The 26,066-nt window shown below is 41.9% G+C and overlaps 1 protein-coding gene across 1 annotated transcript in view; it reads right to left on the minus strand.

Moving 5' to 3' along the window:
• Positions 1-26,066, minus strand: part of LOC126270278 (uncharacterized) — a 589,946-nt gene that overhangs the window by 157,819 nt on the left and 406,061 nt on the right. Inside the window, exons 95-99 of the mRNA XM_049974059.1 lie at positions 23,713-24,039; positions 16,914-17,240; positions 11,159-11,461; positions 7,680-8,015; positions 7,270-7,575 (exon numbers count right to left, since the gene is read on the minus strand). Coding sequence (XP_049830016.1) covers positions 7,270-7,575; positions 7,680-8,015; positions 11,159-11,461; positions 16,914-17,240; positions 23,713-24,039 — 1,599 coding nt within the window. The remainder of the gene's footprint in view (positions 1-7,269; positions 7,576-7,679; positions 8,016-11,158; positions 11,462-16,913; positions 17,241-23,712; positions 24,040-26,066) is intronic.

A 26,066-nucleotide genomic window follows, 5' to 3' on the forward strand; every position in this document is an offset into this window, starting at 1 on the left:
TGAAGTATATGCGATATATACTGGTAAAAAGAACCTGTAAGTAGCGAATAAACCTTTACTGATTGATCCTCTTATTGCTCATGGTGCAATTGAAATGCCCGACATCTTAGAATGATCACAGATCTATACAAAAAGGTATATTTGATGCGTGTAAAATGGTCTATTCACGAAAGTACTGGTTATGAGATTAATATGCAGAATTTCAGCCACAATTAGGGGGTCAATGGTGACACATACAAATGAAGCCAATGTATCACCTGAAGATGAATTTGTTCTCTGAAATGCATTCTGGGTTATATAAATGTCTCAACAGTATCTGCTTGCGATAGTTTTCCTAACCTATAAATATTATACAGCTATCATACGCAGTACTAGCACGTTAAACGCGATGATGTTTCAAACTGACACTTGGGTAATAGAAGACGAAACGAAGTACAATGTGTTTTGCAAAGATTCTTCCGATGTCATAAGTGTAGGTGTTCTACATGAATGAAGATGGAAATTTAGGGTGAATTTTAATTACAGCATGTAAAGTAAATGCTTATCTTTGGAATAGATGTAATATTCTGCTTAATGCAATCTCCCTGGAGCGGTTATCTTGCTCGCACATTATTCCGTGTGCGTCTAATCGAACTGACAATAACACATGAACAAAAGGCATTTTGCGTTTTCCGCTTCAGAAGGTGCAATTCAGTTACTACCGTGTGGTATGTGTTACGTCGAGAGGACGATACTACGAATCATACACCTCAAGACATTCGATAACGGCAACAGCAGCTTCAAGTCACTCGTTGTTTATGTGAGGGGAAATCCACAGGACGCCCTCGTGAGTTCGTTCAAGACGTACTTGTAGAGCGCATTCAGCAGTTTTGCATGTAGTCTCAGAAGTCTACGGATAATACCAACCGAGAGTTAACCATTTCTTTTGTCACTGTCAGCGTGTTATGTGGCGACTCTTGTGTTGCAAACCGTAGAGTGATGGAAAAATATAGAGTGATGGAAAAAGATAACTATTTCCTTTATCTTTAGTGTTCAGTGATGGGGTCACACTCCATTAAATGGAAAAATGAAGCACCACAACATAATAATATGGCGAAAGTAGCAGCCACATACCATAATCAAATACGAGCGAGATCTCTAAAACCGTGATCATCAAACGTTTTTATTCCCGAGCCAATACAAACATTGTGGGACGGCACCTCTGACCGCATATGTACTGACCTTATTCATAACTGCGAACTTAAAGAAATTAAATGTTATGAGTCCCCAACGCAATACCTACAGCAAGGACGCGGTGAGTTGGGCGTCGCCGCGCGAAGTGGCTGCGCGGTTTAGGGCCCCATGTCACCGATTGCGAGGCCCCTCCCGCCTGAGGTTCGAGTCCTCCCTCGGGCATGGGTGTGTGTTGTTCTTAACATAAGTTAGTTTAAGATAGATTGGGTAGTGTGTAAGTCTAGGGACCGATGACCTCAGCAGTTTGGTCCCTTAGGGATTCACACACACACAGTTGGGCGCCATCGCTGGAATACTGATCGTTAAAAGTAGGCATGATTTAGAACCCGATTGTTCCCTGTTGTCACTCTCGGTGACCCCGAAGTTTTGACACTGCACTGCATTATGTAATATGAGTGACGATCACAAATGTTTAGTAAATGTTTTTTAAATGCCATTTTTCTTCTACTCATTGCATTGCATTACAATAGCCTTAATATTGTGTTACTCCTTGCTGCAGATATGTACCACAATTAAGATGATCCACTATTTAATTCACGAATCCACGTTACTTCCGTCTGAAATTTATACTATAGCAGCTGATCGCTATGAGAGACACACGTCCATGAGTTGTCAGCACTGGAGAACAAGCAATAAAACACTCAACAAATGTATTCGCAACTGCTACATGATCAGACTCCAGCTGCACAGTGTGTTGGTGACAAGGAAAATCGGGACTCGAACCCGGTTTTCCCGCTTTACGCGAGCTGTCGCCTTAACCGCCTCGGGCATGCGAGAACGTATCCACGGCCGACCCAAACTTCCATTTGCTACTGTGGTTCTACGTCCTGTACTAGCACAAATGCTGTGATGCATGTCTGAAGGGCACTGCACAGTACATCGTAAAAACAGAGGCACTACAAAATAGTATAATATAATAAAACTTCCCCCTCACACATCCCCTAACCCCGCAGTGGCCACGCCACTTACCGTTCTGCCTCTGACGTTAGCATCTAAAGTTACTTAGTTCACGGTCGAATTCCCCAACGTCAATTACAATAAAGCACCTCTTAAAATATTACTATCTCTATAAATACTTTTGTTTGTTGCTGAGAAGGAAAAGCTCATAAGTCAGCTGATGTTTCTGGATTCGGCTTTTAGTGGGTAGATGCATCTTATTATAAAATAGGCTCTTATTATTATAAAATACGCTGAGAAATGCGGGCCGCACGAATACTTGATTCGGACCGCATGCGCCCGTGGGCAGCGTTTTGACGACCACAGATCGAAGGCTTCATGTATTTTCCGCCGCTTCCAGAGAACAGATTAACGTCCCATCCTTTCCTTCGAAAATATGTTTACTGGAATCAATTATCTTTTATATAGTTGCGCGAACATGCTGAAAATATCATTTCTCAACTGGTGGAGCACCATCGCACCGGTATCTGCATGTAAGAACACTTCTTAACAATAAGCTGCCCGGATCGGTCGGAAGCGCTGCGCGAATCTGGCATTGCACAATAGAGTGCATGTGAGTGCGTGAGTGTGTGTGTGTGTGTGTGTGTGTGTGTGTTTGTGGTGACCGGGTGCTCAGGGCCGAGGTAATTAGGGATGGGCAAACTCGTTCATCCTTGGGAACTAGTTCACTGGTGATCGCTCTTTTTTGGGAACCGTTCATTTTCCCTCGTTCACCGTTCATTTGTGCTTGGTATACGGTTCTTAAGAAAATTTGAACATTAGTAGCATAGGTGACTGAAGATGGAAGGCGCCAAGAGGGGCACTTGCCTCCGCCCTGGAGTACAGAGTCTTTATTCATAATATAATTCTCACAAACTTGTAATTTTAGTGATTTTGCAAAACCTCTCGTTTAGCCAACTGTAGCGTTATGTGGCTGGTCGCAATGAAATAATATAAGGCGGCGCACGAAAAACTGGCCCCGAGTACAGACTGCTCGCCAATTACCCATGATCTGTTGACCGCTACGAGCAGAATAGATAAACTTGTAATAATTAGGCAGTGAAGGAACAACAAATAAGCTAATGCAAACAATAACTTCGAAACAACAGATGGCGATTGGTAGCGATAATGAACAGTTTAGTACTCGGGTCCGATTTTTCGTGCGCTCTCCTGTACCATTGAAATAATATTGTAGACGTTATCATATTCTCTTTACAAAATGTGACACCAGACACTCGATTATGGAACGCGGACTTCATTCAGTTGTAAGTCGGCCTGCCTTCCATAACAATGAACATGCTCTTTTACCTTGGATCAAAAAAAGACGGAAAATGGCCACTCGTGTGTGACATGCCGACTTCCTTTACATGTATAATAACAAAAAAATCTTGCCTTTTTAAAAGTATTTCTTCTAGTGTTTATCGAAATAGTGAAGTAAGTTTATATTCCGTTTTGTTACCTGAAAAGATGTATGTATTACATACCACATAATTTTATGTAATTTACGTAATTATAAAATACATTTTATTACCGGTCAGACACTGAACAGAAAACGAAAACAAGTTCAGAGTTCAAAAAAGGTTTGAAACAGATCTAGAATGGGCGCGCACAGCGAACGTAACGAACGACTCTGTACTGAACTAACTATGAGCAGTTGGCAGTGGAACTGTGACGAGTGGCCACGCGAATAAGGACGAGTCCGGCCGAACGAGACCGAGACAGATGGGAAAAGGACCGAGTCTGGAACGAGACTGGCCGACGTGCCGTTGTGGGAACGAGACCGACCGTTTCCCGTTCCCGGTAACTATAACCAGAAAGCCACGACCGAAGTAAACTATGAAAGACGGTTCCTTAGAATTCGTTCATCGCTCATTCCGTTCATCTTGATGAACCGTTCCTTTGGACCCGTTAGTTCGCGAACGACCCATCTCTAGAGATCACCAACGTCCTTACAAAATTGAAAGAAGCGGATGTGGATGAAAGGGCTAAAAATGCTGTCACCGTAAGAAGTAAACCTGCAAAATGAAACTCGCTCACTCCCACTTCACTCGCGTTGACCCACAAAATCACTCAATCTCACTCGCCGTAAAGCCCGTTTTACTCGAACGACTTCCTGGTCAAAATCGACTGCTTGGAGTGCGTGCGCCTTTCGTGCCTGCGTATAAATCAGCAACCAATCGCGACGCGAGTGTGTGTATGACGTCAATGATTTATAGATTGTGCCCAGTGTCGGGTTCTAAATTTGAGAGTATGCTACACACTGCGCATGCGTAGAAACAGGGGTCTACGGCGGCGTCTGCTAAACATTAGAAGTTAACGTATTCTGGGGGAGCTCACTTCTATTACAGAAATGGGTTTTGTGTTTTCGTGTCTTCTTAATCTTACTGTGCAGTTTGCTTCGTTTTCTTGACACACTGAAAGTGTTCTCCAAACTAGAAAAAATATCTGAAAGAAGAAAGGTATTTACGTTACAGACAAAAAAGACTACACGATGCATAAATAAGAACGCAAATAGATAGACGGGTTTTGGTGAAAATTATTTCGACAGTGAAGAAGTCAGAAATATTTGACGCAAAAATAATTTCTGTGTTATTTGGCTCTTAGCCAGCAAACATGATACGAATGATAAAGCAAAAATGCGCTATTTACTGCGTGCTAGTAATTATTGGATGTGTTTGCAAGTATGTCTTTTCTCGAGCAAATGTATGTATATGTTCTGAAATATTTGGGTGACGCTTTCGCCGCGCGGAGTGGCCGCGAGGTTTGAGGCGCCATGCATGTCACGGATTGCGCGGCCCCCTCCCGCCTGAGGTTTGAGTCCTCCCTCGGGCATGGGTGTGTATGTTGTTCTTACCATAAGTTAGTTTAAGTAGTGTGTAAGTCTAGGGATCGATGAACTCAGCAGTTTCATCCCTTACGAATTCACACACATTTGAACATTTGATGATACTTTTCCCATTCTTTCGGTTATCAGAAGTTCAAGGGACTTAGCAAGAACTTCCACAATGGATCCTCCTTTGGTCACTAATAAGCTCTATTATCATCGCTTTTTCCTACATTTTGATACTATAGTTAGGTTTTTTCGTAAAAAGGATACTCTTATAACCTCACTTTCACTGTTCAGATGCCAAGTTTCTCAGCAGACAGCTCTCAGAACACACAATTTTGATGCTGGCGTGTAAGCGAATATGAACACTCGAAATAGATCAGACTCAGCACAGGAATAGAACAACAGGGGTGCTGTAGTAGACTCACTTGCCCCGAGTAGTCAAAGGAGGCAAGAAAGTCGATTGTGTAAAAGGAGCTAAAGGCAACGGAGAAAAGGGTGAAAAGGCCATACCTGGGATTAGAGCAGAAAGAAAAGAGGCGCTAAGACAACAGCAGTGGGAAATCTGACCGGCCTCCAAGTTTGGCTGGTCTCACGATATGTGATTTTCTTTTGTGGAGGCTTGTGAAAGACTCCGTCTATGTACCGCCCTTCTAGCAACTTTTAGAGAACTGCAGCGTTGCACAGCAACAGTAATTAGTACCCAGCCATTCTCACAAAAGTATGGGATGAATCGGACTGTAGTCTGAATGTTTACCATGCTTCCAATGGAGGGCAAACTGAACGTTTGTGAAAGGTAAACGAAAACTTCTATTCATCAAGTAATTGTAAAAAGTACCCCAAAGTTATATGTGCACAAATATAAAAGATATACAATCATAAAATCGGATGTTTTTTCTGAAAATAAAACTTTGTAGCCAGATGCGTGAATAAAAAATCCCTGCGCCACAGTACCGTAGAACACCAAAAGGGGAGACAATCAAAAAAGTACATTCCATCCCAACTTTATCAGCGGGCTGCCGCTATTTTATTTTCAGTCCTCTTGTAGCCTTCTAGGGTACTGTTGCGCGGAGTTTCAGTGTTTGCCAGGACTGCAGATACGTAGGGCTCAGATTACAAACAAACAAACAAACAAAAAATTAATTTTGTAACTTCGTTTTTGAGGTATGACAATTAAAATTTATGACTACACCTCGTAACTGGTCTCGAAGTAGAGGGAAGCTTCATTGGAATAAAGCGCATGCGACTTTGTACCTCGAATAGTGGCGGTCAGTACTCTCCACAGAGCCTCAGGTTTCTCTAAAGTGGTTCTCGACGTGGATTGCTGTACGAAGGCGAAGGCCACTGAATGCGACAGATGTGAGGATTCAGGCGTGCTCATTCAGGATAATATCATTTTTGGAAGATGTACGGAGCTTTATTTGCTACCACGAAGTACCGCAAGTGTTCGGCATTGTCGGGGTAAGATCTTTGATCGTCGTAATAAATGATTCACACAAGAATGCAGAAGATAAATCACCTTGAAAAACGATAATCTACGATCGTTCGGTCTGTCTAGTAGACTAGTACTAAAAGACCGCAATTCTATCAAGCCAGCAATACCTCACAACCTTAATCCTATCGAGGATGCAGGAACGCTCTCTGTAAGCGTCTTTCATTGGCTAAACAAAACTGAAGAACGGGTATGGACGGTATACCAGTTGAAAAACGATATACAAAGACAATGGGAGGCAGCTAACAATCGAAATGATTATGGCTCTGAAGTGCGTGCAGCACTGTTCTGAGGGTTTTGCTGTTCCGGTTGATCATATTCTCCATTGGACTTGAAGGCAACTTTCGTATTCTATTTTAGATTGATCTTTTACGGTGTTACATAAAATATTAATTTCTCTAAAAATGTATTTGCATATTTTAAACATCGGCACATGTGTGTTTACAAGGTTTATTTGGTTGTAAATAAAATATGTACACAAGAATTTGCTTTTTTAAATTTTGTATAATCTGACTTGCGTTCGGTAGTTTCTCGTAAGTGGGTGTATCGTGTCAAGCACGACCGTAAAAATGCTCTAGTCTTTGGGCTTGTGCCTCTACACAATAACGCTTGTAATAAACACATATTATTCATGATACAGTATTATAATCCTAACATAATAGTCCTAATTATAGAAGTCGCTTCACATGTTAGTTAGCTGAACATTGAAAAACACTGGATAATCAAACTATTTCAAATTTAATAAGACTATAGATATATGAAAGAGAAATCTTGTACATACGTGGTACTGGTCTGCAAAGCACGAAAGCGTTTCCAGAGGTGCCTTCCGGGCAAGTACATATGGGGATATGATTAACAACATTGCATGTAGCACCCTGTCCGCATGTTCCTGGACAAGGATCTGTGCACTTGTTCCTGATGCAGGCTTTCGTCCTGTCACAGTCAGTGCTCAACACACACTCGGGGCGACAGCCCGTGTAAGGATCTCCTTGGTACTCCGGAAGACAAGTACAGCTGCCATCTCGACAGAGAGCGTTAGGTCCGCATGGTGACGGATTACATGGGTCGGTTACCACTGGCTCTGGAGCTGTAAGAAGCAGGGAACTGTTATTCTGCTGAACTGAAGCCTGACACAATGTAGCCTACTCAAAACAATACTTAAGACGGATAACATCAATTGGTTGTGCTTACGTTCTGGTGGTTTTGGGGAGCAGCTTGTGAATGGGTCTCCTGTGTATCCTTCCGGGCAGCTGCAGATAGGAGTATGATTCACGACACTGCATTGAGCTGCAATTCCACACGATCCAGGACACGGATCACGACATTTCTCTCTTATACAAGCTTTATTCTTTGGACACTCTGAACTAATAACACATTCAGGTCTGCAGTTGGGTGGTGTACCAATGTAATTCTGCCGGCACGCACAAGATGGAGAGCCTCCGACGTTGCGACATTCAGAATACGGACCACAGGGAGAAGGCATGCACGGGTCGACATGCACAGGCTCGGCAGGATGCAAAATAGGCGCTAAAATTCAAGACAAACATTCGGATAGATGTACAGTAACACAAGAAGATAGAAAAAGCCAGAAATAACAGAACAGAACTTTTTAAAGATGTGAAAGAAATAGCACTTAAACACCAAGAAGTCACATGAATGGAAAACTCTTAAGGAGAAGAAAGAGAGCACGAGAAAATCATCATTTAATGCACGAGTACATCATCTGCCTTCGTGCAATAGTGCTTGGGAAGCTAACCACTGATATAAAAATAATTTTAGTCTTATATATATATATATATAATAATAAAATTACCACGAGCTTGTTTAAAAAGTATCTCATAAGAATGATTTTGCTATGGTGTTCACCTTTTTTCTGTGTTTCAATTAATTTTCCTTTGAAGTGTATTTTTCTTCGTAAAAGTGATTCTGATTCAGGACGATTACCTAAGGTCGCTAAGTCAGTACCTGGTGACCTTAGGCCGCAGAGCCGGGTCTCGCCGTATTTATGTTGGTGGGTTTTAATGAGTATCTCTAGATGACACACAGTGTTATCTTTTGGCTTCACCTGATGCTGGACACTAATCATGCACACCTCAGCTTACAAGAGGAAACAGTCAAGGAAAAAGAAGCCATGAACCATGTAATCAGTGAGAACTATCTCAAAATCCATACTTCAATAACAGGGTATCCCAGAAATGTTAAGAAAAAAGTGATCGAATGTCAATGTAACTTCGTACACGTATTCACCGTCGGTTGATATGTAAATGATTAGAGTTGAAATCCTCTGGGACAGGTACAACGGCCACCAGAGAGCATTAGTGTCGTTCGAATTTAGTGTTGTTATCTGGCCTAGTAGGGTATATAAGGCGAATGAAGAGCGTCATTCATCGAATTGTATAATGTCTAGAGTTATGGAGAATTCGGATGTGACAGTGGCCCGATGATGGACTGCACGAGGGCAGGCAGGCAGACATGGGAAAAATTGATAGAACGTCTCTTATTCTCTACACACATAGACGATCTGACGGCTAGGGTGAGTAGCAATCTACGAATGTTTTCTTACAACGTTGTAGTGTACGGAAAAGTGTCGTCGTTGAGTGACTAGGAGGATACAGGATAACTTAGTCATAATTTCTATTTGATGTGACGAGTAGCAGCTTGCTCTGAATGTAGAAGATGTAACTTAATGACTATGCCGGCTTCTAATACAGTTCACGATACCACCACGAACGTTCGTTGTATACCACCACTTAATGTACTGAAGGAGAAGATTATGTAATGGTGTAAAGACAAGTATGCGGCTGTTCAATGTATTGCAAATTTTTGATACAATTATGTATGCCGTAATGATATCTGCTGTATCCTCGCGTTTTCGGTCCCATCTTTGGAGATCCGAAGATGGCAACAGAGAATTACCGAAACTGTTTATCTATATGAATAAATGATTTCAGCAATCTTGGCAGTTAAAAATTTATTCAGTGTTCAAATAATTTGATGAAGATGAGTAGGAAAAACAATCGTGTAACGTTAGAATACGGTATTCGTGACGTGATGCTTGACACAGTCATGGCGATTAAATATCTGGCTGTAACGTTGCAAAGTGGTATGAAACGGAACGAGTATAGAAAGTGAATGGTTGACTTTGCTTCATTGGGAGAATTATAGGAAAGTGTAGCTCATCTACAAGGGAGACCGCGTGTATAACACCCATTCTCGATTACTGCTCGAGTGTTTGGGATCGGATTAAAAGAAGAGATCAAAGCTATTCTGACGTGTGCGGCTAGATTTGTTAGTGGCACGTTCGATCAGCAGTTGAGTATTACAGAGGTGCCTCATATGGGAATCCTTGGAGGGAAGACGATGGCCTGCAGTAGCTCGGATGCCCGTCGTCGGCGAGTGAGGGAGTGGCCTGGACGGAGATCCCATCCTTCCAATGCTTTGTAGAGGCACAACAATGTTACTACTGGCGTCACTGTTTGGGGAGCCATCGGGTTTGACAACAGGTCACGTCTGGTAGTGACTTAGGGAACACTGATGGCACGACGGTGCGTCACGGGCGTCCTGCGTCCTCACGTATTACTCTCGTGCGTCAGCATCGTGGTGCCATTTTCCAGTACGGCAGTGCTCGTTACTCCTGTGGCCAGATAGAATACGTGTGGGATAAACTTGTACGTCAACTCAGCCCATTGCCAGCATCCAGGATATCAAGGACATGTCACAATAGTTGTGACCCAGCTCGCTTCAGGAGGGGATACAATGGCTTTATGACACACTTATCAATCGAATAACTGCAAGCATCAAGGCCAGAGTGGGTGCAACGTCCTACTGATAACTGGACTCACTCTGTCAAATTGTATGTAAATTTGATTCAGTTTTGAATCTACTGCAATAACATGACATATCCTCGCAATCCGCGAAGTTTCATTTCGTTTCCTCCCCCCCCTTCTGGATGCTTCACTTTTCTCTCGGGCAATGTTTATCAGTGGTTAACTTCCAGCAACATTTCTGAATTCTCACTAAAAACAGAATATGTGAAGAAAATATCACAGTTAAAAAGAAAATCGCAAATTTCTTTCACTTTGATTACCGACATTAATTTATCGGTCAAGTCATGAACCACAACGACTTGCCTGAATGACCTACGATATGTCTCAAAGTACGTATTCTAAGCCAATGCTTGAGTTTTTCTTAGTGTCATGTTCACAAAAGTACGTTACGATCTGAGGTAGAATCCGTTTTACTGCACTAGCAAAGTGTTCCACATTTTCGTGTGCGTTATGTGAATGACGCCATATTTGTTTACAAAATGTGACAGTGTACATGTGATGTGTTACGACAGTGAAAGGAACGTGTGACCACTGGAGGCAGTACCACAAATTCTTCCAAAAAATCGTAACAGAACACATACACAAATGTCATAGTAACAAATGTAAAATCCACGTGATGTTGGAGGTTTAAACCTTTGAAACGCGTCGTGGAGATAAATAAACAGTGACTGGTAACAGTAAACTTGTTGTTTAATTTAATGTCAGTTGCGCTGACAAGAACAAAATAATAACGTAGTTTCACTGAACTACGCCTCGTATGAAAGAAATTTGCGATTGTAAGTGTAGAGTATAGTAACAGACAAACAGTTTGTAAGACAGAACAGAGAAGTAGTGGAGCCTTACGTGGTGAGGGATAACATCTGACAAAAGGATCCCCCGTGAGGCCAGGGGGACAGCTACAGACTGGGGAGTGGTTTAGGACACGGCATGCAGCCCGCTGGCCGCAGGGCCCGGGACAGGGGTCGACGCAGCGCAAATCTACGCATGCGCGCTGCGGTGGGCACTGGGCGTTGAGCGTGCACTCTGGCCGGCAGGCGGGAGGCGCGCCCACGTATCCCCGCAGGCACGAGCACGCCCCGCGCCGGCACTCGCTGAACGGGCCGCACGGCGACGGCCTGCACGGGTCTTGAGGTTCGGCCGCTACAGCTGCGTGCACATGCGACATGCTCATGCTCATGCTCACTCACACTCTCCCTCTCGCTCTCTCTCTGTAACCACACGGCACTACCTGCCAGAGCTCCTACTGGATCATCTCGTTCCGCTTGTATTGTGTACAATTTGCATGTAAGTCACAGCTATGGTACCTCCTATGTTCAGATAAAATGTAAAGACAATCTTTTGGCAGCAAATACCTTATGATCAATACTGAAATAGTGTCAGAGCGATCGTATTTAATTCGTGTAGGTTTTTTTATACTGACCCAGGCCGCGATTTAATATGAGAGACAAAATTGACCTTCTGTACTAACTGGTCCAACCGATTTCTCAACAATCCTCATGGCGTTATTTAATCTATGTTCGGTTTTGTGAACTCAGCGGCCGTTAATTATAGCTGACGAATAACGCAACCAGCCATAAATACTTTTTAAATGTTTTCATTTAGCGTCACAAACGGTTTCGGGCTACCATGCTAACATTTTTAGTTACACAGCTATTTTGACCAACAGCATGTCGTCTGCTCTCACAATAAGTTCCAGCAGATGGCGATTTGTTTTGTTTTGGTGCATGTGGATTTCCAGGTCGATGTACATGTAGTTGAGTTTCATACACACACATATTGTAAAGAAATTACTGTAGTACATTTAAAATATTCCTAATGTCAGTACTGAGCATCACACATGTGCTGTACACTTGATGTTTTAGTTTGCAAGCGTATAGCACATGAGTGATGCTCAACACTGACATTAAGAATATTATCAAGTGTGCTACAGTAGTTTATTTACAATATGTGTACTGTGTGGAGTTCAAACACACATACCTCGGCTTGGAAAGACACATGGACCACAGCAAAACAAATCACCATCTACTGGAACTTATTGTGGGAGAATACGACATGCTGTTGGTCAAACATATGTGTAACTAAAAATATTAGCCAGTTGAAGATGGGTATGGTGGACCAAAACTGTTTGTTGCGCTAAAATAAAACATTTAAAAAGTATTTGTGGTTGGTTGCGTCATTCACCAACGGTTCTGAAGATGTTTGGTCAGCAGCAAGCAAGTACTGCTTACAGTCATCTTTACCGTGCAGTGACCAATTACAAACCATAACTCACATACTAATGTAGATAAATGATTATATAACGATGTCACTAAAGTTGTTTGAGACCATAGAGCCTTTTGCTGGTGGTGGAACTGTTTAAAAATTAGCTATTTATCCAACGAATTTACTAGCATTACTTACGCTCTATATTGGAGCTATTATTGAAATTATATAATTGCCATGTTCTCTGCGGCGGCATGTACCATTTATGATATGCGTACTAGCAGAATTTTGATCAACTGTGTCTTAATATCTATACCGTTAGGGCGTTCGTAATAAATGGCCACAATATTAAAACGAAGCACCGCTGGTCACCTATGCATAGAAAATTATGTACAACTTCGCAAGCGCTGTCTTTTCTGGACTGTAGAGGTACAAACATTCTTAAGAATCGAGTGAATGCTTCTGTAATGTATCAAGCAGTAAAGAAACAGTCAAATCTTCGCTTGCATTGGACAACACACTCTTCTGCTAATGGTAGTCATATGGAAGGTAGTATACTTCTTCTCTTCCGCAGGGCTAGTATTCAATTTTATGTAGCAATCCCAACACATGACCATCTTCATATCTACGTAAACCTTTAACGAAGTTAAAAATCACAAAATATCTTAAAAAGTCCTGCCCATCCCCAGTGTAAATTTTAACTGGACATCATCAAATTTCTGTCCTGAGGCCATTAACATGAGTCAGCAAACCATATAATAAGATAATGCGATCACCCACACTTGTATCCAAAATTAAAGCAACAAACCGCTATCTCCCCGTCCTCTGTCTAATTCACGATATAATCATACAAACTGCCAACCAGATGTCCGTACGATCGGGTTCTGCACTGACAACCATGTTAACGATGACGTCAGGGCGCCTATGCAACGAGATAATGTTTGCCGGGCAGCCCCACATTCACAATCACTGTATACACTGTCACAGACGGTGCAATATGGCACAGAGAAGATTCCTACCAGACTCTCTGCGGTGGAGAGCCAGAGAAAGAACGAAAGCAGGGCAGTCGCAAACCATGTGGCCCGATGGTTTAGTGTGAATCGTTCTGCTGTTTCTCGGACGTGTCGACAGTGTGTAGAGATCGAAACTGTATTCCGAAAACCAAGGCAGGGCTGTCCACTTGTGACTACAGAAGAGAGGACCAGTATTTGACTATACGGACACGACAGTACCGACTTAGTACTGCACAGAAACTGGCATGTGTACTCGCAGCATCCACTGCACTTGCTGTATCGAGGCAAACAGTGTGCAGAAAGCTTCGACAGAGTGGCCCTTACTCTCGGAGACCTGCTGTATGTCTGCCTCTGATGTACCTTCACTGTAGGGAGCGTCTAGAGTGGGGTCATCAACATGCCACCTGGACGGTCGAAGAGCGGGACAATGTTGTTTTCACAGATGAGTCCCGATTTAGTCTGGAGAATGATTCTCGATGGATTCGCATCTGGACAGATCGTGGAACAGGATTTCTGGACACAAGCACTGTGGAAAGAAACTGACATCGAGGAGGATCCCTAATGATGTGGGCAGATATCATGTTTACCACTCGAGCCCCTCTTCATGAAATTGTGCGGGCCAATCGGCAAGGTTTAACTGGTGTCAGCTAACGTGATGAGATATTGGGAGCTCATTTACGGTTGTTGCGAGGTGCTGTGGTCCCAGGCTTTGTACTGATGGGCGATAACCTCATAGAATACAGGTGGTTGATAGAATGAAATTTTCACTCTGCAGCGGAGTGTGCGCTGATACGAAACTCCCTGGCAGTTGAAAACTGTGTGCCGGACCGACACTCGTACTTGGGACCTTTGCCTTTCGCGTGCAAGTGCTCTACAAACGGCATTCCGGTAGAGCACTTGCATGCGAAGGCAGAGGTCTCGAGTTCGAGTCTCGGTCCGGGACACAGTTTTCAACTGCCAGAAATTTTCAGGTGATTGATGTTTTCTTGGAAACGGGAGATATCGCACGCATAGCGTGGTCTGCTCGACTCCCGATTTGAATCCCATAGAGCATGTCTGGGATGCACCAGGGAGACGGCTTGCATCACGTCAGCATCCACTAACCACTCTCCAAGACTGCGAGCAGCTCTCCAGGAAGGAGGGGCGATATTGCCTGAGCATGAGACTGATGACATGATTCACAGCATACCCCGCCGTTGTCAGGACTGTATTGCTGCCAGAGGGGGTTGCACCCCATACTGAGCACGTTAATCATATGTCGGAATGCGTGTGCAAATCCATTAAGTCGGAAAAAACGAGGAACATTTTTGTCTATCGTTATGCATGTTGTAGTTGTTTACATTCTGTATTCGTCACATTGTTTCTACTTTATCGTCACCTGTTTGTGCTGTTTTGTACCAAAATAAACAGAAGCTTGCAAAATTTCTGTTTGTTGCTTTAATTTTGGACACCAGTGCAGTTTTACAGTTCTGAGAAGAAACCAGTGGGAACAACTTTTGCGTCTGACTTTGAATTTCGGTTTTCTTTCATCGAGGTTTACTGTTGATTAACGTGTCATCCAATCTTTAAAGATTTCAACCGCAGTGCAAATGAATTCTTACTCTACACGTGAACCTCTTCTAGGGTGCGATTGAGAACTGGCGTGACGCCTACAGCAAGATCAGTTAAGATGCGACAAAAACATGGAACATTGTGTAAACTATATATATTGGACCTCATACCCATATTCTCATGTTAATACAACTTCGTTGTTGACGTTTCAACAAGCTGAGTGGTTGGGACCAGCCGTCAGCCAATTGTACTTCATTCCTTGGAGCCACATTCTCGTTGCGTCGCCTGTTTCGAAGGTACATAAAGAGCCTTCTCATGCGTGGCTGACTGGTCACGAGTGAAACTGCCATTTCTCAGTCACAAATTTCTTTCTTTCGTGTCTCACCAGACTACATTTTTCGCATCACTGAATTAAAAGAGTCAGTCTAAGTTTCAATTCTGTACTCGGCGTTTCATTTCGTCCAAAATAAATAAAAATGTATCAAGGCTACTCCTACTGGATTCAATTATTCATTTTTTCAGTACTCTTTTACTTTGTTATCCGCTAATCATCAAAATCTGGAGGTTCTATTCTTCTGGCGCACACAGGCCAGCAACACATGCATGAGTAACACACAAAAAACTAGGAAATTGTAGGACATTAACATAGGCATGACAACACATGCTATTATATTGGCGAAAAACTATTTCCGATTGATAAATCATAATCACCACAGCACGTTCTCAACGCAATATGATAGGTCGATGTTTTCCACGAAATGTACGATGGAAGCATCGACTGAATTATTCTTCACATATTTCTTGCTTACGCGTAATAGAACGATACGTCAAAATCCATCGAGAGGCGCAGTTATAGGAAAAAACAGAAACAATAGGAGCTCTGGCTGTTTTCTAAAGAGTGGCAGCGAAGAGAAGAAGATTTTATACACATTACAAAAGAATGACAGATGCAACATTAAGAAAACTCAACATGCACTTTCACTAAACGTGCACTGAGTTATATTATCATAAAAAGAAAACATATATTGAAGAAACTAAAACTGGAAGAAGAAACATGCATTGAAATCGAAAGTAAATAGGAAAAACAAACGTAAACATGCATTTAAATAAAAATTAATAGAAATTGAAAATAAAACCACACATGTATTGAAATTAAATGTAAAGGAAATTAAAGACGAAAACACATGCACTGGAATTAAAAGTAAAGGTAATTGAAAAGAAAAAAATAAACGTATACACATACATGCAATGAAATATGAAAATTAAAAGACACAGAAAAAATCAAGGCATATTTTTCCGAAAATAAGGCAGCAGATATATAAGGAAGAAATCAGAGGATGAGTCATTAAGTCGAGACACAGAGATTATTGACATGCAAACTGGTATAACTTTTTACATGCAGCCACGATCTTAGTTTGATGTGTGCATCCATTTATCATTGATTTCAGACTTCACTGACCCATTTCATCCATGTCCGTAAACGACCGAGTGGTGATTTCCTTCCTTTATTATTTTCAGAAGCAACACTGGTCTACTTTAAATCCACAATATGAAGAAGAGCAGGTGAGATCAGAAACCACTTGAGATTCGTTTACAATAACACCTCTAGTGTTATTTCTTCTACTTCTCCTCTTGTCATTATTACAGAAGGCTGCGATAGCATCCAATGTCAGCGAGGCATGTTAACCTCGTTTCCTCAGGTTCCACGTTGTTCAGAATTGGAGGCGACAGAGTTTTCCACGGTTTGCCAGTTGCCAGTGGTTTTAATCTCGTGTCCTCGCTTAGTGACTCTGCCTCGTGCACGCGCGGCGTGGCTCGGGTGGAGATCTTACGGGCTGTGGGCTCCGGCGAACACTGGCGGAAGGGGTCGCCAGTGAAGCCGGGGCGGCACGAGCAGGTGGGGGCGTGATTGACGACGGCGCAGTCGGCGTTGAGGCCGCACGTGCCGAGGCACGGGTCGGCGCACTTGGAGCGCACGCAGGCTCTCTCGGGCGGGCAGTCGGAGCTGAGCACGCACTCGGGCCTGCAGCCCTCGTACGGGTTGCCCACGTGGTCTGGCAGGCAGGAGCACGAGCCGGCGCCGTTGCGCTCTCTGCACACTGCGTTGGCGCCGCAGGGGGACGGCGAGCACGGCGTGGGGCGCTCCTCCACTGCCGGTGCTGCAAGGCGGGGACCAGTCCGACATGGCTCTCATTGCTCTGTGAGGTGTCAGTCTCGCTAACTACTCTCCTGTGGCCATCCAGGTAAGCTGTGGTTAGTCCGTATTAGGGCGGCTGGTGCCTTGCGTACTGTGACAATTGCATTAGCAGTTACTTTTAGTGCTACTCTCGGACCTTGACGTACCTTTAAGTGGAAGCATTGTTTCTTGTGACAGTGGTATTAGCGGTTATTTTTAGTGCTACTTTTCGACCTTAATACACCTTTAAGTGGAAGCATTGTTTCCTGTGACAATAATATTAGCGGTTACTTTTAGTACTACTCTTCGACCTTAATTTACCTTTAAGTGGAAGCATTGTTTTCTTTTTAAATTACTTTTAGAAATTAATATATACAATAATCGGTTAATAGGCTCGGCTCAATGTTACATCCACCATGAAACATTCGTTCTCGGACTTAGAAGAAAAATAAGCCCTCAGGTAACACAAGGAAATAGTACAGTATGTAGCGAAAGTGAATACCACGAGTTGTATAATCGACGTTGCTGCTAACATGGGTAACACCAATACATCGTAATAGTTTCGGTTTTTAAAAAATAAGTTTTCAGGCACGAAAGTATGGGCGACATATTTTCTTTGTTGCTAATATTCCTTATACCGATATGTAAATGACTTTTTAATGAGAACCGTGCACTCTTCTCTTTGTTGCATTTGAAAGTTGTTGAAAAGCAGAACGCATTAGTTTAACATTTGCCAATGACGTCGTCTCTCGCTAAAAGTTCCAAGACAGTGCACTACGAAAATGATAACGAACGTGCCATTCCTCGGGATGGTTTTCTCAGTTTATATAATCAATCTGTTGATGTGGTGAACCATGCACAGCTATTTGTACATTTCCAGAGTGCTCGCCGTCGCAAACACATATAGATCTGGGAATGTATTTAGTGGTTATATCGCCCACACTAGTTTTACGTCATGTCATTATCTCCTGCAAGTGCAAACCTTCCCGTTTTATCATGACAATTTTCCTGTCAATTTTTGTCCGTTTGTTTCAGTGAAAACTTTCGTTATAAACACCAGCAAGTGTCATATAAGTGTAATTACTTCGTCGGAATCTTAGTTACACCGCAAAGCTATCACTATCAAACATCGTGCCAGTTATCTTGAACCATTCATGAAATACTGTGGGTACCCATGTCAGCTAACGCACTATGTAGGCATACGAACCATGCTTCGTTTCTTTATTATTTCAAACAATTTTCCAGTAGTGTGCAAATAATAACACATCAACTTCTGAGTACTTCGTTTTTTATGCTTAGGTTCTCATTTACAGATGAAAACGGTTCCAGTACACTATTGAAGATATAGTAGTAAAAGACTTTGTCGTTAATTTCATCTGTAAACAAAAACCTCACCCCAAAAGGATCAGTGTGATGTCATTATTTCAATGCTACTGGGAAATCCCGCAGAAATAATAAAATGGGATACGAACGTAATTAATAAATTATTCACATTAATTTCGTGTCGTCATAAAGTGAACCTATTCGTTCTAGTTCCCGTAGATTTCACGGAGATCGTTTTCTTCCTTTTGTCCAAGAACTCAGTTTCATCAGGTAAATCACTAGTTATCAAATCTCTTCGGTTGGCTCTGTATCAGCGCCTCACTGTAACACAGCAACTTTTCATATCGCCGCAGTACATTAAATGTACAGCTTCGGGCATTGCGAGTGACAGTTAACAATGTTTCAGTGCGACGTTGAAACTGAAAACAGTCGAACAGTGTGACTAGACGACTGTCTTATCATTAATAAAATTTCAGCTAATGTTTTGTAAGACAAATTTCCCCACCCAAGCAAACGTTTTTCGACAGATTCGGAGACTCAACGATGGCAGCAGACAGGAATGAATCCTGCGACCAAAGGGAAAGAGTTTTTGCTTACTTTTATGCGCTGATTCCTCTTCTTGCTCCGGCCATGTGCTACAGGTCTCTGCCTAGTTGTATTATCGTTAACTACTCCACCTTCGAGAAAAATTTAAATTAGTTACTCAAACACCCACGTTCTTTTATGTTCCTTCCAAAAAAAAAAAAATGAAATGACGTTTTGTCCTCTTTTTTTCGGTTTTACAAGTGACTCATTTCTACCTGAGAGGTAAGCGAAAAATTAATTCTTTATTAGTGGCACAATCTTTTTTAACTGTTTAGTATCTAAAAAATATGGAAGTTTGTGCAAGGTGTCCATCTTTCTATGGCTGTTACCCTAAAACAGTGGGTGGCAACAAAGAAAATTCTACGTACACTTATTTATCAGTTGATGTTAACACAGTTTCAGCTTAAAGAATTCAGTGACCAAGTTGTATATCGTGAGAGATCAGTCCAGTGTACCCATCTGCATTTTCCTCACACGACGTATCAACACGCACATTGAGAAACTTAATGTAATCTGTGTTTGACATAAGTCTCAGTATTTCTTTTTAATTGTGGTACCATTATTGCAACTGCATAGTGATCTTTGTTCCGCACTGCAACGCAGGGGAAAAATTATGGAATGTAGAGAAAATTATTTAATGAATGTATGTGGAAAATAATACCAGTATTGTCACGTGAGATATAGGCATGGACGAAGTAATTGCGACGATAAACAGCTTGATCACTGACTAAGTTATGAAAACTGTAAAAGGAAATCAATCTGGACAAAATAAACACTTTAGGATAAATCCTAACGCGGTTAGAAAATAATTATATTGACAATAATGGAATTCGTACGTTACACTATATTTACGATATGTAAGTATATCCAGACTGCTCCAAACACAATCGTGGCACAGAAGTAACGGTTTATCCTTGCAAGCAGTCACACAACGAACGAACAGATGTCTATAAAATGTTTGCAGAGACCCGTTTGCTGGGCACATGGGCGGAGCTAGCATTCCATCGGCGAGATGACGTTGGGGGTCTCATAACTTACCTTTGGTGGGACCCCTTGCATGCTCGCCGATGTGGACAACGTCAAAAAAGGATGCAACGTGCACATTCATTTCACAGACACACAGGCTATATACAATGCAACATGCAACATGCAAAAGCGTTAGCGGTTACCGCTGCCTACCTGGCCAAGTACCTCTCCTGAGCTGAAGGGAAAAAATAATCGCAAGTGTTTACAGCAAAATCAGTATGCTGACATAATAGAACAGTATTGGGTACAAGCGTAACCTCCTTAAGTGAGCTCTCGGCCTAGTTTCCGTAATATCATTAACATTGAAAAATTAACCTTTTATTCCTCATTATACACAATAAATGCATCGCCTCTGAATATCGAAGAGCTGTTCACGTGTAAGTTGTTTTGGCTGTCAGTGGCTTAATTGCGTTTTCGACTTCTGTAGATCTAAGAGTGCTGGCACAAAAGCAGCTATCAACATACAGGGCTATTCAAAAAGATGGAACAGATTTCAAACATTTATTGCTCCAGATTTCAAACATTTATTGCTTCCATACTACAAAATTCCAAAGACCCTGGAAAGAGAAAAATTCAAATTTGTATGCATTCAATTTGAGCAGCATGTGTTACACGATAAATATCAAAACGATGGCTCATTTCCTGCCGCACAAAAAGAAGCTGGTCTCTCTTTACCGAATTCACAGCTTTAACAGTGCGATGTCGCAGGCTATCAAGAGTGTCAAGCACAGAGGGAGATAAAAACGCGGTCTTTTACGTAACACCACAGATAAAAGTCACAAGGTGTGAAGTCTGGAGACTTGGGAGGCCATCAGCGATGAGAATTTCTCGAAGCACGTCCGACGTTACCTGAATGACAATTGACACCTTTCCAGGATGTTGAATTGGAAGAGGAGATAAGCATTGCCGGTGGCCTCCAAGGTCTCCAGTCCTCACACCTTGTGACTTTTATCTTTGAGGGTACTTTAAAGACCGCTTTTATGCTTATCACTCTCGAAAGTCTGCGACATGGCATTGTTGAAGCTGTGAATTCGATAAAGAGAGACTAGCTTCTTCATGTGTGGCAGGAAATGAGCCACCGTTTTGCTATTTGTCGTGTAACACATGGTGCTCACATTGAATGCATAAAAATTTGAACTTTCCTCTTTCCAGAAACGTTGGAATTGTGTCTCTATCGTTTGTAATTTGGAAGCAGTAAATGTTTGAAATCTATTCCTTCTTTTTGAATAGCCCTGTATTATGAGTTTCTACTGTTTAAGTTCTACCCTCCTGAAATTACTATTAGAGGAGAGTCCCTCATTTTTTGTAGTCTGGTAGGTCCATGTTATTCATCTATTTTGTGAATTTCGCGAAGTTTATGGTTCAAATGGCTCTAAACACTATGGGACTTAACATCTGAGGTCATCAGTGCCCTAGACGTAGAACTACTTAAACCTAACTAACCTAAGAACATCACACACACCCATGCCAGGGGCAGGATTCGAACCTTCGACCGAAGAAGCAGCGCAGTTCCGGACTGAAGCGCCTAGAACTGCTTGGCCACAGCGGCCGGCCGCGAAGTTTAGTCTTGACTCCGTTTCAAATTGCCTTTCTTGTTCGTTTTCGTTCTCTGCTCTTTTTTAAATATCATGTATTTGAGTTTATTTAATACACTGCACATTTTTCTGTTACCATATTATGATAAAATGAGATAATAGAAGTTACGTCTATTGTTGTCTACGTAAGTGATTTTCATGGCTGGGGAATATCGTTCAGCCTGGCACGTTGTTAGTAACTTCCGTTTGTTCGGAAGAGATGTAATGTACGTAAAATGATTCAGGATATTTGTGAGAACTGGTTATCTTCATGCTTTCAGACTCAGGCAAGATGCATCTCACTCTGGAAAATACGGTGATAAATAAAGAGATAGCCGCACAAATAAAACTAGAAAACATGCAACATGCATTACTCATTTGTTGGGGACATGCCCAGGACACGAGAATGCTCATGCACATATACGAGGATGCACATGCTCAAACTTCTAGAAAATTGCACACTTCCAAGTGGTATGTGACTCTGTTCTTTTCAGTAGGCTCCTCAATGAAACTGGACTCAGCATAGTACTAAAATTATTAAACTGCTGTGAGTTAATTTCACTCAAAAAGAAACTAAAACTAATGTGGAAGTAATATTTCCTCTTTTTGCTTGTAAATACGAGGTCGTCTCTTAACGTTAAGTACTCTAAAACTGGAAAAACCGTTCAGGATATCGAAATAAGGTTTGAAACGAGTGATAGCACATACGGGAATAAATATTTTACCACGTGGTTCACACCGGAACGTTTTTTTGTCTGCCGAGCAATTGAAACAACTACATGCGTTTATTTAAATGGAGAGATGCACATACAATGTACAACGCTTGTTAATTTTTGCAGCCAGTGATTTCGTAAAAGTTAAATGTGAGATAAAATTATGTGGACACGCAGACACATTCACCATGCCGTCACAGAGGCATATCGATGAACTTTGCTGGAAACAGCATTTTCACAAATAGACGTTAGTGTGCTTATTTTATTTATTTATACTTCTTTTTAGTTTCCGCGCCGTAGCCTCAGCCAAGTTATGGTCTAAAAACTGGTCGAAAAGGAAGAAATATAAATAAATAAAACAAAAACAATATAGAGTAGCCATGGAAATGATAAACCCAGAAAAATTCTTTATCAGCTACGGTTACACACAAAATTCTCCTAAAGTAACTGAGAAGAACATGTGCATCAATGTATTTGAAAAACATTAATTATTTAAATACTTTAAATGAAAAACGTTACGAACGTTAACCATAAAACATACTACCCCTCTCTAAATTACTTCCAATCGACAACCTTATTCTGATCTCTGAACGGTTTCTCAAAATTTAAAGGCTTGTACGTTACGTGGGAGACCCTGTATGGGACGTTTTCTGTATCCTCTTGCATTCAGTTTATTTCGATAAAGATTTTTCGGAATGAACACACTGGAGCTCTAGGGGAAATAATAACGTTTTTCCAACTACTTTTCCTTTTTTAAACAGAATACTCTATGAGTAAGTAAACAGGCATTTGATTCTCTCAGTTTACTGCGAGACATGGCGATTTTGGATAATTCTTGCAGCAGACGTTCAAAATTGTAGTGGTAATGTGACTCGTAATATTTTACCTAATCGTAATAAAGTTACTAGCACCAAATCCTTCTGTGGAAAGAGGATATTAGGAAACATTTATTCGTGTGTAAGAACTAGAGCTGTCGCGTGAGAATTGCATTCTCTCTTTAAAAAGGTCACTCACTTGTGTTGCTGACGATTGTTTTAGCGGACGCGAGCGTAACGGCAGTGGACGGAAATAATTAGATGTAAGAGTGCATCCTGATGAGAATTTTGAGTCACCTAACATTTAGCAGTAGAATTTCATCCGGGAAGGAGGTACAAAGGCCGTTTGGCAGACCAAGCGGCCAACCTTTGCATGCAACAAGCAGTTAGTAGATATAAGAGAGAGGTGTGCTTCCTACCTTGTGGAGCAGGACTGCATCCGGTGAAGGGATCTCCGGTGAATCCAGGGACGCAGCTGCAGACGGGCGTGTGATTCACAACGCGGCACTCGGCATTCGAACCGCACGATCCCGGACACGGGTCAGCGCAACGCTGATTGATACACGCGAACCTACTTTGGCACTCGGGATTGATGGTACACTCGGGCCTACAGGAGGGCGGTGCGCCCACGTAACCGTCGAGACACGTGCAAGCGGGGCCGGCCCCTCGGACTTGGCATTGCGCGTTCGGACCGCACGGCGAAGGCAAGCAGGGATTCTCCGGCACTGTCGGCTTGTCCTCTGGAACTGAAAACAAATCAGCAATTAATGATACAGCTCTACGGAGACGAGACGCATCTGCTGCAGTTTTGTCAGCAAATTTATTAGTCTGGCAGAAATTCAAAGTATTTGTGGGACAGTGGTACTTTTGTCCCTTATTGCAGTTTGTGGGTGACACAGAGAGGAAGCAGGGTAAGTATCTGAATTGTGATGCCGCAGGAGAGTTTTAAAAATTAAATGGACAGATACGTCACAAGTGGTAAGTTCCTAAACATACAAGGAAATGAAAGGAGGGACAGAATTACAGCAACCAGGAACACTTGACTTGATAGGAACAATAGAGGGAGAAAATTTGTAGTCAGATAACAAGCAGAAATTGAAAAACGGATTGTGGCTGTTCCTGCCTATATGGAGGTGATAGGATTAGCACAATATAGAAAGAGACTGAGGATGTTAACAAATTGAGACGTTGACGACTTACAAAATGTCACTTCGGCCAGCCATTTGTCAGTGTATTATTTATGATCTGTAATACTAGCCAAAGTAAAAAAAAAAAAAAAACAGTGATTCATATTTATTGCATTTTCAGATTGCTGAATTCTCTTGTCTCTTCAACGTCGAGAAAAATAGCTCAACTCGCCCACATTAGACAATGATGTGTTAAATTGTGACGCTAATGCAAATCTTGAGTGACAGAGGTTTCTGCAACTGTACTTCTTTACATGTGGACATTATAAAAAATAATGAACCACCTAAAACTTTCACCGCAAACACTGCGGAAATGGAAACTGTTATTGATGTACGGTTTTGACAGAATGAATTAGTTGATAGGGGTTCGTGTTGTTAGCCAATCAACGGATTGTAATAATATTTAGAAAGTGTATTTTATGTGCAAATACACACCTCCTTTAAAAGGACCAATGCTTATTGACATTAACTAAAAGCACGGTAAATTGAAAGTCAGTGGCGTTTGTTGCAGGGTCAAGCGCGAGTCGTTTACGAGATATAGTATTTTGAAAAGTTCCCACATGACGATGACAACTAGGATTGTCAAAAGACGAATAGTGCGATTTATCTGGCCGAGATTGGTAAATATGGCTTCATCACTAAACAAGATACATGATACATCTGTAGTACCCGGTCTTAATGCTAGTGTATTGAAGTTAACTCCATTCTCACAATCGTTTCCATGCAGCTTTTGCTGGAGAGAGAGGTGATATGAATGGAACCTATGTCGATCGAGAATGCGTAGGAAGCTTGCCGGACTCATGCCACTTCCTCGTGTAATTGCGCGGGATTTAACGTGCGGATCAGCTGCAACAGCAGCAAGAACATTAATTTCCTCCTCTTATGTCGTCACTTGTTTCCTTCTGTTACGTTGTATAGGTGTTACACTTCCACTTTCACTAACTCGTTGAAGATGTTGATAAATAATTGCCAAAATGTTTGACATCTACTGGGATATATTGCGGCACACACCGTACAAGAACTAACTGCATTCTTTCTATACTGTTCGTACACTATGAGCATGTCGTTTTTTTCTGCATTGGTAAATGCCGTTGTCAAGTCAAGTAGTACTGTTTGGACTGTAACACACTAAGTAAATAGCAAGTCGCAAAGCACGCACTGAACACACAAGGACACTGTAAGCAAACGTAACACCATCGTACCTAACAACTACGCAGCTTGAATGCCATAGACAAGTGTCGCTGTGGATACGATATTTCGTAAACGACTTGCACTAGAATTCTGCAACAAATACTACTGACGTTTTAATTTATCCTGCTTTTCGTAGGTTAATGTCAACAGGCAGTGTTCTATTTAGAGAAAGTGTTTGTCTGCACAAGAAATACACTTCCTAAGTATTATTACAATCGGTTGATTGGCTAACAATAAGAGCCCCTGACTGGCAATCCTTTCTACGAAAGCCTCACATCAATAGCACCTTCCATTTCTGCAATATTTATGGCGCAATTTTAGGGGATTCACCCCGTATTTAATAATTTCGTCTCGTAAATCCTAACTGCATATCGGAAGACCAGCAGACTTTTCGA

This window comes from Schistocerca gregaria, chromosome 1 (assembly GCF_023897955.1).
Source record: "Schistocerca gregaria isolate iqSchGreg1 chromosome 1, iqSchGreg1.2, whole genome shotgun sequence".
Lineage (NCBI taxonomy): Eukaryota > Metazoa > Arthropoda > Insecta > Orthoptera > Acrididae > Schistocerca > Schistocerca gregaria.